The 17,773-nt window shown below is 38.8% G+C and overlaps 1 protein-coding gene across 3 annotated transcripts in view; it reads right to left on the bottom strand.

The window, feature by feature from the left end:
• The window catches only part of AKAP10 (A-kinase anchoring protein 10), a 75,062-nt gene extending 57,941 nt beyond the window's left edge, over positions 1-17,121 (bottom strand). Inside the window, exons 1-2 of one of the 3 annotated variants that reach the window (XM_032269197.1) lie at positions 16,674-17,121; positions 12,136-12,693 (exon numbers count right to left, since the gene is read on the bottom strand). In XM_032269197.1, the coding sequence (XP_032125088.1) occupies positions 12,136-12,693; positions 16,674-16,755 (640 nt within the window). In that variant the 5' untranslated portion in view covers positions 16,756-17,121. Of the gene's footprint in view, positions 1-8,042; positions 8,566-12,135; positions 12,694-16,673 lie in introns of those variants that run through there. The other 2 variants (XM_032269198.1, XM_032269199.1) reach the window with 2 other exon arrangements.
• Between the last annotated feature and the right edge of the window lie 652 nt (positions 17,122-17,773).

The raw sequence follows: 17,773 nt of genomic DNA, 5'->3' as shown, positions 1-17,773 counted from the left end.
ACAGCATCTTCAACAAATGATGCTGGGAAATCTGAAAATCCACATGCAAAAAGAATGAAACTGGACCTTTACCTTACACCAGACACAAAAATTAACTCAACATAGATCAAAGACTTAAACAAAAATAAGGTCTGAAACTATAAAAATCCTAGAAAAAAACACAGGGGAAAAATTCGTAACTATGATCTTGGCAACAATTTCTTGCACATGACATTAAAAGTACAAATAGATAGGTAGAACGACATCAAACTAAGAATCAACAGAACAAAAAGGTAACCAGCAGAATGGGAGAAAATACCTACACAATGGGAGAAAAATACCACATATTAAGAAGCAATTAATATGCGAAATATATAAGGAAATCCTGTTAGTAGCAAACAAATAATCTGATTAAAAAAATAGCCAAAGTACTTGAGTAGACATTCTTCAAAGAAGACATACAAATGTCTCCTTTTGAAAAGATATGTATGAAAAGATGCTCAACATTAGAAATCATGGGAGAAATGCAAATCAAAACTACAACATGGCATCATTTTACACTTGTTGGTATGTCCATTACCAAGAAAACAAAAGATAAGTATTGCCGAGGATGTGGAAAAATTGGAACCCTTTGTACACTGTTGGTGGAAATCTTAAATGGTGCCGCTGCGATGGATAACAGTATAGGAGTTCCTCAAAAAAATTAAAAATACAACCACCACATGATCCAGCAGTCCTATTTCTGGGCATTTATACAAAAGAACTGAAATCAGGATTTTGGAGAGATATTTGCACTCCCATATTTATGGCTGCATCATTCACATCAGCTAACCTAAATGTCCATTGATGGATGAATGGATACATCAAATGTGATATATGCATACAATGGAGTAACATTCAGCCACAAAAAAAGGGGGAAATCCTGCCACATGAAACAACATGGATGAATCTTGAGGATATTATGCTAAGTCAAATAAGCTGGTGATAGCACAAATACTGCATGACTCCATTTTATGAAGTACTTAAAATAGTTAACTCACAGAAACAGAAAATATAATGGTGGCTGACAGCAGATGGGGGAAATGTAACATTGCTATGAACAGGCTATGAACAGGTATAAAGTTTCAGTTAGGGAAGGTAAGTTCTGGAGGTATGCTGTACAACACAGTGCTTCTAGTTAACAGTAGTGTACAATTAAAAAAATATTTTTTTTTTCTTTGAGACACTCTCCCTCTGTTGCCTAGCCTGGAATGCAGTGGCATGACCTCAGCTCACTACAACTTCCACTTCCCGGGTTCAAGCAATGTTCCTGCTTCAGCCTCCCGAGTAGTGAGATAACATAGGGGTGCTAATTTTTATATTTTTAGTAGAGACGGGGTTTCATCACGTTGGCCAGGTCGGCCTCAAACTCCTAGCCTCATGTGATCTGCTTGCCTTGGTCTCCCAAAGTGCTGGGATTACAGGAGTGAGCTATCATGCCCAGCCACAAATATTTGTTGTATGAGCAAATTACTAAGCAAAAAATGTCAGTCCAAAAGCTTTAAAATCAGAACCTGGTTGTTTGTAAATGACTGCTTTTCTATTAGTCAAAAACATCTGTCAATCCCAGATGCATACAGTAAGAATTTGTCTAGATATTAATGCATATTTATTTTCTGGGGATTAAAACCATTGGAGAAGTATTAATACTCTTAAATAAAACATTAACTATACTGCAAAAATAGAACTAGGTCACACCCTTCTTTCAGATACAGAGAGTTTTCATTTGTTTAAGAATAAAAGGACACTAAAACATTTAAAAATATTTTAATAAATAATATGTTTTAAGAATAAATTGAGGCCGGACGTGGTGCCTCACGCCTATAATCCAAGAACTTTGGAGGCCAAGGTGGGCGCATCGCCTGAGGTTGGGAGTTCAAGACCAGCCTGACCAACATGGTGAATCCCCGTCTTTATTAAAAAAAAAAAAAAAAGAAAAAATTCAGTAAGTACCAGACTAAAAAAAATGCTTTGGTCAAATTCATACAATACTCTTTATATAAACAGCTTAAAAAAACCTTTTTAAAAAAAAAAAAAAAAAAAAAAGACCTTTTGGGAAACTATGAGGTCAGATAAGTAGAATAGATTTATTTTATTTTATGAGACAGAATCTCGCTCTGTCACCCAGACTAGAGTGCAGTGGCGTGATCTCAGCTCACTGCAACATTCATCTCCCAGGTTCAAGCACTTCTCCTGCCTTAGCCTCCAGAGTAGCTGGAGTTACAGGAATGCACCACATGCCCAGCTAATTTTGTTTTATTTTTAGTAGAGACCAGGTTTCGCCATGTTGGCCAGGCTGGTCTGGAACTCCTGACCTCAAGTGATTCACCTGCCTCGGCCTCCCAAAGTGCTGGGGATTACAGGTGTCAGCCACTTGCCCGGCCCAAAATGGGTGTATTTTAGATCACCAATTTGTCAAGCAGTGGTAAGATCGTTTCAGGGGACATGAAGTAACAGATTTAAGTATAAATCTGTTAGAACAACTAAAGTATTAAAGGTAAAAGTTTAAATAACCAAATAAATTCTTCAGACTACAAATTCCTGCAATGGTCAAAAAGTTTCCTGAATGCTCAGCTTGTGACTATTGCATCTATTACTGTACTGTTGGTGTTTTGGCATATAAAAAGTGCTTAATAAATATTTGCTAAGAGAATGAACTTACCACAAAGACCTGTTGCAAGAATGAATTTACCACATATATCACCACATGTTTTCTGTTATCTTAAATTGTTAGCAATATCTTTATGAAAAATTTTGAGGTCAGGAGTTCTCCTTAGGCAGAGGGAAGATGTCTGAAGATAAAGACAGCTTAAAGCAGAGAAGATAAGCAGTGGAAGTGGGCTCCACCTCAAGGCACGACGGCCGGCCTCTTCCTAAAAGACCATCAGGCAGTCAGGCATGAGGCTCTGCGGGAGTATGTATTCCAGGCAAAATGCAAAATTAGCAATTTCATCAAAGTCAGTTCAGAAGAAATTATTTTGTTAACTTCCACCTCTCTACAGAAAGCAAGATCCTAAAATCAAGCTTAGCATTTATTTAAATGCCAAGTACAAAGCATCACTGTACCCTAAAGAATTTAGTCAAAAGAAATTATACACTGCTTGAGAGTTCCTTGTGTTGATCTTAAGTTACAAAAGTAGTAAGTCATTATAAATCTCTTCATTGGTAAAAGGAGTAACAAGGACATATTCAGGGAACTCTAGGCCACACAAGAGTAGTGATATATGTAAATATGAAAAGGATTATTTAAGAAAGACATTATCCATTCTTTATGAAAAATGGGAGCTAGAACCACCGGAGGAAAAGATAGTAAGAATTTCTAGGCTCCAGACAAGTTTTATATATAAATATAAGAGGTGTTAATATAAAGCTACCTTCTAGAGTTCAAGAGATTTTAATACAATGGAAGTATTAATAATTACGACAGAAACCACTACAGTGGGTGTTATCTTCCTAATGTGCTTGCTATTTAAAAGGAAAACAGCAAACTAATATAGAAAACATCATCCTTTGATTTGATTTGAAATTCTAATAAGCAGGTCAAGATGAAATAAGTACCCTATTCTGCCTCTCTCATGGAATGCAACTAAAAACAATGGGAAGATGCATCCAAGGACTTGGAAGCAGGTGGACTGAGAAAAGTAACCAGAACTCACAGAACCTCCAACTCCTGACAAGTTTGTCCAGCACCTCCTGGCCTGGACTCAAAAGCTGAAACTGCACACTAGATGCACAAAGAAAAATTTCCAAGAGAGGCCCCCTATTTCTGGTCTGAGGAACAGGAAAGGGGGTTCCCAGAGATCAAAGAGAGTAGAGGAAATCCCCTGGGTTGTTTTGTTTCATTCTCTCCCTCTTGGGATCCCAGGCAGTATCAGAGCAGCAACAGAGTCAATGACAGCAGCTCCAAGAATCCTACTTTCTGACAAGAGAAACTGCAGTCCCAAGAGGAAGAAGACAGTCTTGGCCACAGAGGCTGACATAGCTGCAGGAAGTGTGCTGAAGTATGGGGAAACTAAAGCCCGGACTTTCTAGCCAGACAACAGTAAAGGGAAAGAGGGGGGTTCTTAGGAGCGAGAAAGTGTCAGGCACATCACAGAAAAGAAGGAGCTCATGAAAACGTACAGTTTTATGTACACTCCTGGGGCCACCCGTGAGCCACCCACGGCCCTTCTTCTAAGAGTGTACAAAGGCTTTGGGACCTGACCACTGGCCAGGTCCCAGAGTGGACACAAAAAGGCATGTAAGCAGGTAAGAAACAAAACTGATGCTGGAACCAGAGCCTACAGAATGCTGGTTGGAATTTGTGGCCTGAACCTAAATCGGTCAACTGCTTGTTAAAGCAAAAACTTCAACATTTTCCACAGGACTTAAACAAGATGCAGAATCATATAATGTTACGTCAAACTGTCCAGGATACAATCCAAAATTAATTGTCATACAAAGAAATAGAAAATCCCACAAGAGAAAAGATAAGAGAGGACACATATGTTGGGATTATAAAACAAAAATTAAGTAGCTACTAAAACCATGCTCTATTAAGGTCAGTCTTGAAACAAATGATAAGAGTTTCAGGAGGAAAATAAAAGACCATACACAAAAAAAGAAAATTTTAGAACTAAAAAAAAAATCATCAAATTTAAAATTCACTACAAAGACTCAATAACAGAATGGAAATGACAGGGGAAAGAACCAGTGAATATTAAGACAGATGAATAGAAATTTTTGAAGCTGAAGAACAGGTAAAAAGAATTTTAAAAAGTAAAGCCTCAGGCCGGGCACGGTGGCTCAAGCCTGTAATCCCAGCTCTTTGGGAGGCCGAGGCGGGTGGATCACGAGGTCAAGAGATTGAGACCATCCTGGTCACCATGGTGAAACCCCGTCTCTACCAAAAATACAAAAAATTAGCTGGGCATGGTGGCGCGTGCCTGTAATCCCAGCTACTCAGGAGGCTGAGGCAGGAGAATTGCCTGAACCCAGGAGGCGGAGGTTGCGGTGAGCCGAGATCGTGCCATTGCACTCCAGCCTGGGTAACAAGAGTGAAACTCCGTCTCAAAAAAAAAAAAAAAAAAAAAAAGTAAAGCCTCAGGAACCTGCCAAACAATAACAAAATTAACATTTGAGTTACTAAAATCCTAGAAGGAAAAGAGTAAAGTACAGTGTCAAAAAAATATTTAAAGACTCAAATGGCTGAAAACCCCCCAAATTTGGCAAAATACAAACTTACAGAAACAGGAAGTTCAGTGAATCTCAAACAGGACGAAACTAAAAAAAACCCATGTGCAGACAACACCATAACCAAATGCTGCTTTGGAAACTCGTTCAAAGCAGCTAAAGAAAATCATGGTGCTGTATACAACGTAATAATGATTCCAAGACAGCACATTAATCACCAGAAATTATAAGGCCAGAAGGCAGTGAAACACTTGTGAAGTGGTAAAACAAAATAACTATGAATCCAGAATTCTCTATAAGTGAAAATTACTTTAAGAATGAAAGTAAAAGAAGCTCTCAGATGACGTTTAACTAGGAGAATTGACAACAGATCTTCTCTGAAAACATGCTAAAGAAAATTCCTGAGACACAAGTAAAATGATCACAGAAAAATAACTGAACTTCAGCAGTGAAGGAACCAGCAACATTTATAGCAAGACTGGGTAAAATATTCTTTTTCTCCCCGTAAGTTCTTTAAATTATGTACAACAGTTGAAAGCAAAAATTATAACACTGTTTGATGGGGTTTTCAATATATGTGGATGACAACTACAACTTGTAAGTGGGAAGGTAACATAATCTGTATGGTGCTAAGATTTTTTTTTTTTAAATATTATTATTAAACCTTTATTATATTTCTTCTCTCTTTTAACCTCATCCCTAGCTCCATTTTTATGGGGGGTAAACTTTCTACATTCCACTTGAAGTTATAAAATATTAAATGTGAGTACACCGTGAAAAGTATTTACCTTATAATTCCTAAAGAAGCCACTAAAAAGCCTACATAAAAAGTTACAATCAAGAACTCAATATGTAAATTCTACAAAAAGGCCAGGCATGGGGGCTCATGCCTGTAATCCCAGCACTTTGGGAGGCCGAGGCGGATGGATCACGAGGTCAAGAGATCGAGACCATCCTGGCCAACATGGTGAAAACCCATCTCTACTAAAAATACAAAAATTAGCTGGGCATGGTGGCGCGTGCCTGTAATCCCAGCTACTCAGGAGGCTGAGGCGGGAGAATTGCCTGAACCCAGGAGGCGGAGGTTGCGGTGAGCCGAGATCGCGCCATTGCACTCCAGCCTGGGTAACAAGAGCAAAACTCCGTCTCAAAAAAAAAAAAAAAAAAAAAAAATTAGCAGGGCATAGTGGCGCACACCTGCAGTCCCAGCTACTCGGAGACTCACTCGAAAAAAATAAATAAGTAAAATTGATAAATTCTAGAAAAAAAAAAAAAAAATCAAACAATCCAAAAGAAAGCAGAAAATGGGAAATCAAGGAAGGGGAAACAGAAAATAAACATAAAACATACAATAACTGTAACCTAAATCCAAAGATATTAATATTTTTATGTGTAATAAATATAATTAAATTAAATTAATACCAGTATTTACACATTATAAATAAATACTTCCAGTGGAACAGTTACATTTAATGTAAAACATTATGCTAAAATTTATATTGAAATAATTAAATTTACCAACAAAAACCCCAGATTGTGAGAAAAGATAAAAATAACATGACTCAGCTGGGCTCGGTGACTCATGCCTGTAATCCCAGCACTTTGGGAGGCTGAGGCAGGCAGATCACCTGAGCTCAGGAGTTCGAGACCAGCCTGGCTAAAATGGTGAAAGCTCATTTTTACTAAAAATACAAAAAATTAGCCCGGCATGGTGGTGCACGCCCGTAATCCCAGCTACTTAGGAGGCTGAGACAGGAGAATAGCTTGAACCCAGGAGGCAGAAGTTGAAGTGAGCTGAGATCACATCATTGCACTCCAGCTTGGGCAACAAGAGCAAAACTCCGTCTTGAAAAAAATAAATAAACAAAATAACATAACCCAACTGCTGCCTACAAGAAACCCCTTTAAATGAAATTATAAAGGTAGGTTAAAGGTAAAAAAAAAAAAAAATAGAAAAAGATATGCCACGTAAGCACTAATCAAATAAAAGCTGGAGTGTCTATATAAATTGGACAACAGCTATACCGGATCCCAGAACAAGGAAAATTACCATAAAGAGGGAATTACATAATGATAAAACAGGCAATTCACCCAGAAGATATGTTTCTAAACTGAACACACCTAACAACAGAGCCTCAAAATATGTGAAGCAAAACCAGATACAGCTGAAAGTAAAATTGGAAAAACAATTAGAGTTGGAAAATTCAACACTATTCTCTGAGTAATAAAGTAATATAATTGCATACAGAATATCAGCAAGAATAAAGAAAAACTGAACGCCATCATTAACCAACTGAATCAACTTAAAATTTATAGAAAATTGCCTGAAAAGAGAATGCACATTCTTTACACTAAGATAAAAAAATTAATAAATGGGCCAGGCTCATGCCTATAATCCCAGCACTTTGGGAGGCCGAAGTGGTGGATTGCCTGAGGTCAGGCGTTCGAGACCAGTCTGGCCTACATGGTGAATCCCCATCTCCACTAAAAATACAAAAAAATTAGTGGGGCGTGGTGGCATGTGCCTGTAATCCCAGCTACTGGGGAGGCTAAGGCGGGGGAACTGGTTTGGTTGAACCAGGAAGGTGGAGGTTGCAGTGAGCCAAGACTGTGCCACTAGAGTCCAACACTCCAGCCTGGGTGACACGGCAAGACTCTGTCTCAAAAAAAAAAAAATTAAATAATTAATGAAATCATTCAAAATATATTATCTGACCATAATGTAATTAAATGAGAAATAAATTGAACAAAAAGAAAAAATGGCAAAAGAAGTTTCCCATCACTTGCCAACTAAACAACGTATTTCTAAATAATCCATGAGTAAAAGAATAATACTCAAGGGAAATTAGAACTTTTCATTTGTGGTCAGTTCAAAATATCAGAATTTGTGGGGGTGCAGCTAAAGCAGTAGTTAGAAGAAAATTTACAGTATTAAATGCTTATCTTAGAAAATAATGGTCTCAAACCAGCAATCTAAGTTTCTACTTTAAGCAACTTGGGGGAAAAAAAGGGTAAAATAAACCCAAAGCAAGCAGGAGAAAATAAATAATAAAGAGCAGAAAATCGATGAAACTGAAAACAAAAACCACAGAAATATCAAACCAAAAGCTAGTTCCTCGAAAAGACTAATAAACCCCATACAATCTGACAAAGAAAAACAATACACAATTGCCAACACCAGGAATAAAAGAGGGATGCCACTACAAACCCAAAATGCCACAAATAATTATATGCCCATAAATTCGACAATTCAGTAAAATTAACTTTTCAAAAGCCATAAACTACAGTTAAAATACACTCAAGAAGAAATAGCTTACTTAAATAGTCCTATATCTATTAAAGAATCAGAATTCATAGTTTAAAATATTCTGAAAAAGAAAACCCCAGGCCCCAGCCAGACATGGTGACTCATATCTATAATCCTAACACTTTGGGAGGCCAAAGCAGGCAAATCACTTGAGGTCACAAGTCCGAGACTACCCTGGCCAACATGGTAAAACGCTGTCTCCAATAAAAATACAAAAATTACTCAGGCATGGTGGCACAGACTTCTAATCCCAGCTACTTGGGAGGCTGAGGCAGGAGGATGGCTTGAACTTGGGAGGAAGAGGTTGCAGTAAGCCAAGATTGCACGGATGCACTACAGCCTGGGTGACAGTGAGACTCAGTCTCACACATAAGAAAGAAAACCGTAGGCCGAGATGGCATCACTTCCCAATTCTACCAAACATCTAAAGAAGAAATGATAACAAATCTACACAATCTCTTCTAGAAATGGTAACAGAGTAAAAATAAAAGCTTCCCAATCCATTTTATAAGGCCAGCATTACCCAATTTTAAGACTTACTATAGAGTAATTAAGAGACCATGTGCTATTAATGAAGGAATAGACGCATACATCATTGTGGAATAAAAAAAGGAGTCCAAGGCCAGGTGTGGTGGCTCATGCCTGTAATCCCAGCACTTTGGGAGGCCAAGGCGGGCAGATCATGAGGTCAGGAGATTGAGACCATCCTGGCTAACATGGTGAAACCCTGTCTCTACTAAAAATACAAAAAATTAGCCAGGCACAGTGGCACATGCCTGTAGTCCCAGCTACTTGGGAGGCTGAAGCAGGAGAATCGCTTGAACCTGGGAGGTGGTGGCTGCAGGGAGCCAAGATTGCGCCACTGCACTCCAGCCTGAGCGACAGAGCAAGACTCCATCTCCCCCAAAAAAAAGTCCTGCTGCTTTGCAAAAGATACCATTTGCTTTGTAAAAGATACCTTAATCGAATACAAAGTCAGGCTACAATCTAGGAGCAAACATTTGTAAACTATACAGCCAATGAAGTTTTTACTTCTAGCATATATAAAGAACTGTCAAAATTCAACAGTGAGAAAACAGATAACCCAATAAACTATGGGGACAGATTTAAACAATTCACCAACAGATGAGAAATATATACATGAAAAACCATGCAACATCATTAGCCATTAGGAAAATAAAGTAAAACCACAATGAGATATCACTATCTGTCTATTAGAATGGCTTTAAAAAAATAAAAACTTAAAAAAAATGGCTGTATCCAGTTCTGGCAAGAAAATGAATCCACTAAAACTCTCATATATCAATGGTAGGAAGGCAAACTAGTGTACTCTACAAAACAGTCTGGTGATGTATTATATAATTAAATATACACTTATGATATAATCCAGCAAACTTGCTCCTAGGTGTTTATTTACCCTACAGAAATAAAAACTTACATCCACACAAAAACCTGTACACAAATGCTAGCAGCTTTATTTATAATCGTCAACAACTGAAAACAATCCAAATGTCCTACATTCATACAAAGAAATACTACTTAGGAATAAAAAGAAATGATCTATTAAAAAAATTAACAACATGGATGAACTTCAAAGCTATTGTGCTGAGTGAAAGAAGCCAGTGTCAAAGGTTTCATACTGTAGATGTATATATGCCACCAATACAGCATTCTAGAAAAGGCAAATCTGGGCGGGTGTGGTGGCTCACACCTGTAATTCCAGCACTTTGGGAGGCCAAAGCGGGGTGGATCACTTGAGGTTAGGAGTTTGAGACCAGCTTGGCCAACACGATGAAATGCTGTTTCTATTAAAAATACAAAAAAGTGGCTGGGTGCAGTGGCTCATACTAATCCCAGTACTTTGGGAGGCAGAGGCAGGTGGATCACCTGAGGTCAGCTGTATAAGTACAAACCTTCACTCATATAGGATTAGTACAAGCACCCAAGACAAAAATTTAGTTTTAAGTGGTACTAGAAGGGTAGTGAAGCCAGCCCCAGATGCACGGCAAAAGAAAATACAAAACACCTGAAATAACCTAATTTATACAGAGTACATAAAGAATTCCCACAGATAAAACGTTCAAGAAACATGTTCACAGCCAAAAATCATAAAATCGCAAGCCACCAAGAGTTTGAAGCTGAGGAAACAAAGAAATGCTGAATCAGATGCACAAAAACTGTAGATGATGGAATTATCAGACAATAAATCTACATTTAATAAATCTAAAGAATTAAAAGATGGGATCAAAAGTGGGATGGTGAAAGGAATAAGAAACTACAAAAAATGAACCATAGAAATAAAAAATTCAATTACTTTTTTGATTGAGCTGGGGTCTTGCTATGTTGCCTAGACTGGTCTCAAAACTCCTGGGCTCAAGTGATCTTCTCACCTTAGCTTCCTGAGTAGCTGGGAGTACAGGTGTGTGCCACTTCACCCAGCTTACAGTAACTGTATGATGAAAATAACATGTGCCGGGCATGGTGGTTCATGCCTGTAATCCCAGCACTCTGAGAGGCCAAGACGGGGGGATCACCTGAAGTAAGGCATCCAAGACCAGCCTGGCCAACATGATGAAACCCTGTCTCTACTAAAAGATAAAAATTAACCAGGTATGGTGGCAGGTACCTGTAATCCCAGCTACTCAGGAGCCTGGGTAAGAGAGGGAGAGAGGGAAGGAGGGAGGGAGGAATGGCGGGAGGAAAAAAGGAAGCAACACGCTGAAAACGTAATTCAGTAGCAGATTAGATCTCATTTTAGTTCACTGAGAATCAGTGAACTAAAAGATCTGAAGAAATCACTTAGCCCTTTGACACACAAAGACCATTTAAGATGAAAAAGAAGAACATGAAGGCTGTCTAATCAAAATCCCAGGTGATAAGTAAGAAGAGTATGTAGTTTCTAAACTAATAGAGAAGAAAAAAACAGATGCTGTTGTCAAAATGCTTATAGATCCACATTTACTGTACAACCTAGAGGAAGTTACTTAACCTTTCTGAGCCATGGTTTCTCACGTGTAAAATAAGACAATAATGCCTACCACCTGCATAGAGGTCCTGTGACTAATAAATAAAGTCCAAACATACACTAAGCGCAGAATGCAATAAATGTCACTTGCTGGCAATTTAAAAAATAATTTTAGGGTTGGGCGTGGTGGCTCACACCTGTAATCCCAGCACTTTGGGAGGCCAAGGTGGGCAAATCACAAGGTCATGAGTTCGAGACCAGCCTGGCCAACATAGTGAAACCCTGTCTCTAAATAAAATAATAAACATAATAATTTATAAAAATTCTACCTGCAAAGTGCAATAAAATATTGAAACACGAAGGGAATAAGGTTATCTGGATAATGGTTTCATTTCAAAATCAGTGGAGGAAAAAGTAGGACATTTGACCCTGCTTCATTTACTAATTCTGCTGACACACTTAGAAGATCCAGTCACTCCAGATATCCCTCCTGCTCCTTTTCCATTCACTGATCTGACTCTACTCCACTCTCCAAATTCTCCCCAATTTACAAAGCGTTAGAGGAGAAAAAAACTGATTTCAATCCTTTCATTCCTTACCTGAAGTTCTGCTTTGAAACTAAAAAAAAAAAAAGTAAGACACGCAGGTACACACAAGAAAATCACATACTTACTTTTCATTAGTTTTCCTGACAATTCTTTTAGTGGAGAAGCGGGATTATTTCTACTGGCTACTGTAAGTGTGGAGGAAGATTCTTGGGTTTCCATGGAAACTTGATGAGCAGGAGCTCTGGCCATTTCAAGATGGAGAGAATGGGTACTGTCACATTCCTGGGAAAGCAGCAAGTGATTCTGAGTGTAGTTAGTTCTATTACTCAGGTCAATTCCTTCTGAATGAGTCATAAACAACTGTGCTGAGCCAGAATCCTCCAATCTCTTCTCAAGAGAATCAGTTAAAAAAGATGCTGTGGTTTCATGTTTTTTAGATGGAGAGACAGGCTCAGCCAGTGAGCTCTGCTTCACTGTGTTTAGACTGTGTGCTCTTATTCGCGACCAAGTTGTTGAGTGAAAACTTTCAGCCTCTAACCAAAATTTCACCAAATGCTCCATTCGCCGAAGTTCCATGAACTGAATGAAATAAGGGAGGACAACAGTGTCGTGCAAGACTTGTTCAAGGGTCTTAGAAAGGCTTGATTTGGTCTCTTGAGTCTGGTAGTCCAGACAAGATCTGCCTAAAAGACAGAAGCAAAAGAATGAGCAGTTCAGCAATAAGTAATTTCAGACTGACAGATTAGTCAATCACCTTTAGCAATAACCGCTACCAGAGACCTTGAATAAAGTTTACTTCCTACCAACTAAAACGAATAAAAAACTACAAATACTATGCTTTTGGCTTCTGTTTATTGTCCTTTTTTTCTTTCTTTTTGAGACAGAGTCTCACTCTCTTGCCCAGGCTGTAGTGCAATGGCACTATCTCGGCCACTACAACCTTCACCTCCCAAGTTCAAGTGATTCTCCTGCCTCAGCCTCCTGAGTAGCTGGAATTACAGGAGTGTGCCAACACGCCTGGCTAATTTTTCTATTTTTAGTAGAGATGGGGATTCACCATGTTGGCCAGGCTAGTCTCAAACTTCTGACCTTGTGATCTGTCTGCCTCAGCCTCCCAAAGTTTTGGGATTACAGGCGTGAGCCACGGCGCCCGGCCTACGCTTTTGGTTTCTAAACAAAGTACAATTGTCCAAAGCTTACCTAAATTATTAAAAAGTTATTTGCTACTCAATAATTCTCATATCTCTTTGAATGACAATTCAGGCCATGCAAATTCTTAAGAAAAAAAACTTATGATACTAGTTCCAAAGAAAAAGGGGCCAATAAAAATATTAAAAACTATACTCAACCTCATTAAAAATCCCAGAAAAGCAAATTAACATAAAATGCATTTTTGCTTGTCAAATTAGAAGATTTTCTTCAAAAAATAATAAGCAGTAACAAGGGCACAGGAAAACAGGTAACACTCTCATTCCCTGGTCATGAGGACGTAAACTGCTGGAGGAGCATCCAGGAACAGACCGCAAAGTCTTAGCAAACGGCATGATTTTCAATCCAGTAATTCCACTTGCAGGCACTTATCCTGAGGAAAAATTGTGGATATATCTACAAAGATGTTATGAACTCAGGATTACTCATTCATAGTAAGTTAAAGAGTAGCTTTACAATCTTAACGTTAAAACATGAAACTAAAAGTAATTAAAAAAAAATCATTGGGCTATGTGCAGTGGCTCATTCCTGTAATCCCAGCACTTTGGGAGGCCAAGGCAGGTGGATCGCCTCAGGTCAGCAGTTTGAGACTAGCCTGACCAGCGTGGAAAAACCCCGTCTCTATTAAAAATACAAAAAATTAGCTGGGCATGGTGGTGCATGCCTGTAATCCCAGTTACTCAGGAGGCTGAGGCAAGAGATTGCTTGAACCTGGGAGGCAGAGGTTGCCTTTGAGTCGAGATCTCGCCATTGCATTCCAGCCTGGACAACAAGAGTAAAACTCCGTCTTAAAGAACAAAAAATATTTATCTTATATTTAACTAAATTTACGTTATAATTATAACCACAAGCTAATTGTTATGATAAACAAAAAAATTTTTTTGAATTGGCTTTCATAGCATGATCATAAAGAGGGTCATTCTTATAAAACTGATTGAGGGCCGGGCGCGGTGGCTCAAGCCTGTAATCCCAGCACTTTGGGAGGCCGAGGCGGGTGGATCACGAGGTCAAGAGATCGAGACCATCCTGGTCAACATGGTGAAACCCCGTCTCTACTAAAACTACAAAAAATCAGCTGGGCATGGTGGTGCGTGCCTGTAATCCCAGCTACTCAGGAGGCTGAGGCAGGAGAATTGCCTGAACCCAGGAGGCGGAGGTTGCGGTGAGCCGAGATCGCGCCATTGCACTCCAGCCTGGGTAACAAGAGCGAGACTCCGTCTCAAAAAAAAAAAAAAAAAAAAAAAAAAAAAACAAACAAAAAAAACTGATTGAGGGTTTAATCAATTTGTCAAAAGAGCTTTTCTTAATTCATTGATATTCATATCATTTTCTTGAAGCATGTCATGTGTCATCATCCTCAGCCTTACTGTCAATGTCAACTAGTTCATCTTTGTCAATATCACAAGCTTGAGGAAATTCGCATCTTCTGCAAGATCGATAATTTCTTTTAATTAAACTCTATGAGATAATGCTAGATTCACATGAAGTTGTAAGACATAATACTGAAAGGGCCAGGTGTGGTGGCTCATGCTTGTAATCCCAGCACTTTGGGAGGCCGAGGCGGGCTGATCACCTGAGGTCAGGAGTTCAAAACCAGCCTGACCAACATGGCAAAACCCCATCTCTACTAAAAATATGAAAATTAGTCAGGCATGATGGCGGGCACCTGTCATCCCAGCTACTAAGGAGGCTGAGGCAAGAAAATCGCTTCAACTCGGGAGGTGGAGGTTGCAGTGAGCCAAGATTGGACCACTGCACTCTAACCTGCGAGACTCTATCTCAAAAGAAAAAAAGAAATTGCCCAGGCCGGGCACAGTAGCTCATGCCTGTAATGCCAGCACTTTGGGAGGCCGATTCGAGTGGATTGCTTGAGTCGAGTTCAAGATCAGCCTGGGAAACATGGCAAAACCCCGTCTCTACAAAAAAATAATAATAAAAATAAAAATAAAAAATTCAAAAATTAGCCAGGCATGGTAGTGCATGCCTGTAGTCCCAGCTACTCAGGAGACTGATGTGGGGGGATCACCTGAACCTAAGGAGGCTGAGGCTACAGTAGTTGTAATCATGCCACTGTATTCCAGCCTGGGTGACAAAGTGAGACCCTGTCTCAAAAAGAAACAAAAACAAACAAAAAAACCTGCCTATTTTCCAGAGCGTCTATACCATTTTAAATTCCCATCAGCAATTTATGAGTGATCTAGAAAAACTTAAATTTTACTTTGTGAGCTATGTGCATTTTGTTTGCCATGTACTATTGCTCAGTGTGATCCGAAAAAACATTTGACATTCTGATTTGAATACACACAAAAGCAGAGAGAGAGATGTCAAAAGATGTTATTAGAAGTCTATTTGTTCATGGATTTTTTTTGTCAACTTACGACAACATGACATGCAATTTTTATAAGTACAGAAATTTGGGTAACAAATACTGAGTAAATAAAGGTCTCCTGCATATGTTTTTGTTTTGAAAGAAGTTATTTTAATGTAACAGATTTTACCATATATACTATGACCTGCTTTTCTCACTTTAAACATGCTTAGACATTTTTCCATGTCTCTTTTAGAGTTTTAAATGGCTACACTGAGCCAGCTGTGGTGGCTCAAGTCTGTAGTCCCAGCACTTTGGGAGGCCTATGTGGGAGAATCACTTGAGGCCAGGAGTTTGAGACCAACCTGGGCAACACAGTGAGACCCTGTCTCTACAAAAAAATTTAAAAATTATCTGGGTGTGTGGCACATGCCTGTAGCCCTAGTAACTCTGGGAGTTACTTGAGATGGCTTGAGCCCAGGAGGTGAAGGCTGCAGTGAACCACGATCAAGACCTTGTCTCAAACACTAACTAACTAAATAAACGGAAACAAATGGCTATACTATACTCCAGAGCATGAGTATACCACAATTTGGTTATTTCCCTGTAACAGATATTTGTATGCTGTTCATAATTTTTGACCATCACAAACAATACTATAATGAATAGTCTTAACTATATATATGTATATGTTTGCATATTTTATACTTACTTCCAAATAGCTTTCCAAAGAGTCTTCACCAAATTACATTATCACTAAACAGGATAGGTATGTCCCTACGTCTTCACTAATATTTAATTATCAAACTTTAAATAATTCTAATATGTTAGGGGAACATTAAGTGATTATTTTAATTTGGACTTCCCTCGGTAATAGTAAAGTGAGGCATCTTTTTCATATATATATATTTAGTGGTCAGACATATTTCTTCTTCTGGAAATGCTCGTTTTTCTACTGGGCATGCTTTATATTCTGTATTTACAGAAACACGAAACAGTGCTACCCATTATACTTACAGCTGTTATTTTTAATACATTTTTTCCAAAGCACCTGCCAATTATATACTTCTGTATCCTATGACAGGAGTTTATCATATTATACTTAAATGCTTCTATTAGAAATTAACAAAAATGACAGTTACTTACCCAGGTCACCAAAATGAGCGGCCTCCATGTGGCTTGGCTGCTTCTTAAGAGTGGCTGTCCTGCTGCTTGAAAAGGAGTCCATGTTGGCAGAAATGGCATTGATTGCAACATGACTTGGTCCTGCAGCCTCCAGCAAGGCATGATTTTTAGTGCTTTTTTGTGGGGAATGTACGGATATTGGAGCTATAATTTTTCAAAAAATTGTTAAGAATTAAACAATTTGATAGTCTAAAACCCTCATTAGAGGGATTTCAGAGAACTTTAAAAATTAAATTTTGTAATACTTCTCTTAAGTCAGCACACTCAGCAAAAAATACTTAAGAAGAAAAGTAACTTAATCAAGTGGCATAAAATTAGAAAAAAAACTTTCTTAATTTTTTTTTTTGTTTCAGACAGAGTCTTGTTCTGTCACCCCGCTCGACTGTAGAGGCATGATCTTGGCTCACTGCAACCCCTGCCTCCCGGGTTCAAGTGATTCTCCTGCCTCAGCGTCCCCGGTAGCTGGGATTATAGGCATCTGCCACCATACTCAGCTAATTTTTGTATTTTTAGTAGAGACAGCATTTCACCATGTTGGCCAGGCTGGTTTCGAACTCCTCACCTCAAGTGTCCAGCCCACATCGGCCTCCCAAAGTGTTAGTATTACAGGTGTGAGCTACCATGCCTGGCCAGAAAACACTAATATTATTTATAATTCTCAAAATACTGTGCCAAAAATTTAAATTAAAAGAGGGAGATCTTTCTCTGAAAACTGCTACTGTGGATACAACTAACAAAGCCAGAAAGCATTCTAAAATATGGACTCTTTTTAATTCCTTAAACCTCCCTGGCTTTAGGAACGAAACTAAAATTGTAGAATAAATGCTTGGGGCGGGGGAACCTATAAAAATATTCTTCAGGCCGGGAGTGGTGGCTCATGCCTGTAATCACAGCACTTTGGGAGGCCGAGGTAGGTGGATCACCTGAGGTCAGGAGTTTGAGACTAGCCTGACAAACATGGTGAAACCCTGTCTCTACTAAAAATACAAAAAATTAGCCAGGCATGGTGGCAGGCACCTGTAATCCCAGCTACTTGGAGGCTGAGGCAGGAGAATCACTTG

Source organism: Sapajus apella, unplaced genomic scaffold, assembly GCF_009761245.1.
Source record: "Sapajus apella isolate SASKATOON/1434 unplaced genomic scaffold, GSC_monkey_1.0 scaffold189, whole genome shotgun sequence".
NCBI lineage: Eukaryota > Metazoa > Chordata > Mammalia > Primates > Cebidae > Sapajus > Sapajus apella.
The sequence above is the reverse complement of the archived record's forward strand: the minus strand, read 5'-3'. Positions and strand labels throughout refer to the sequence as shown.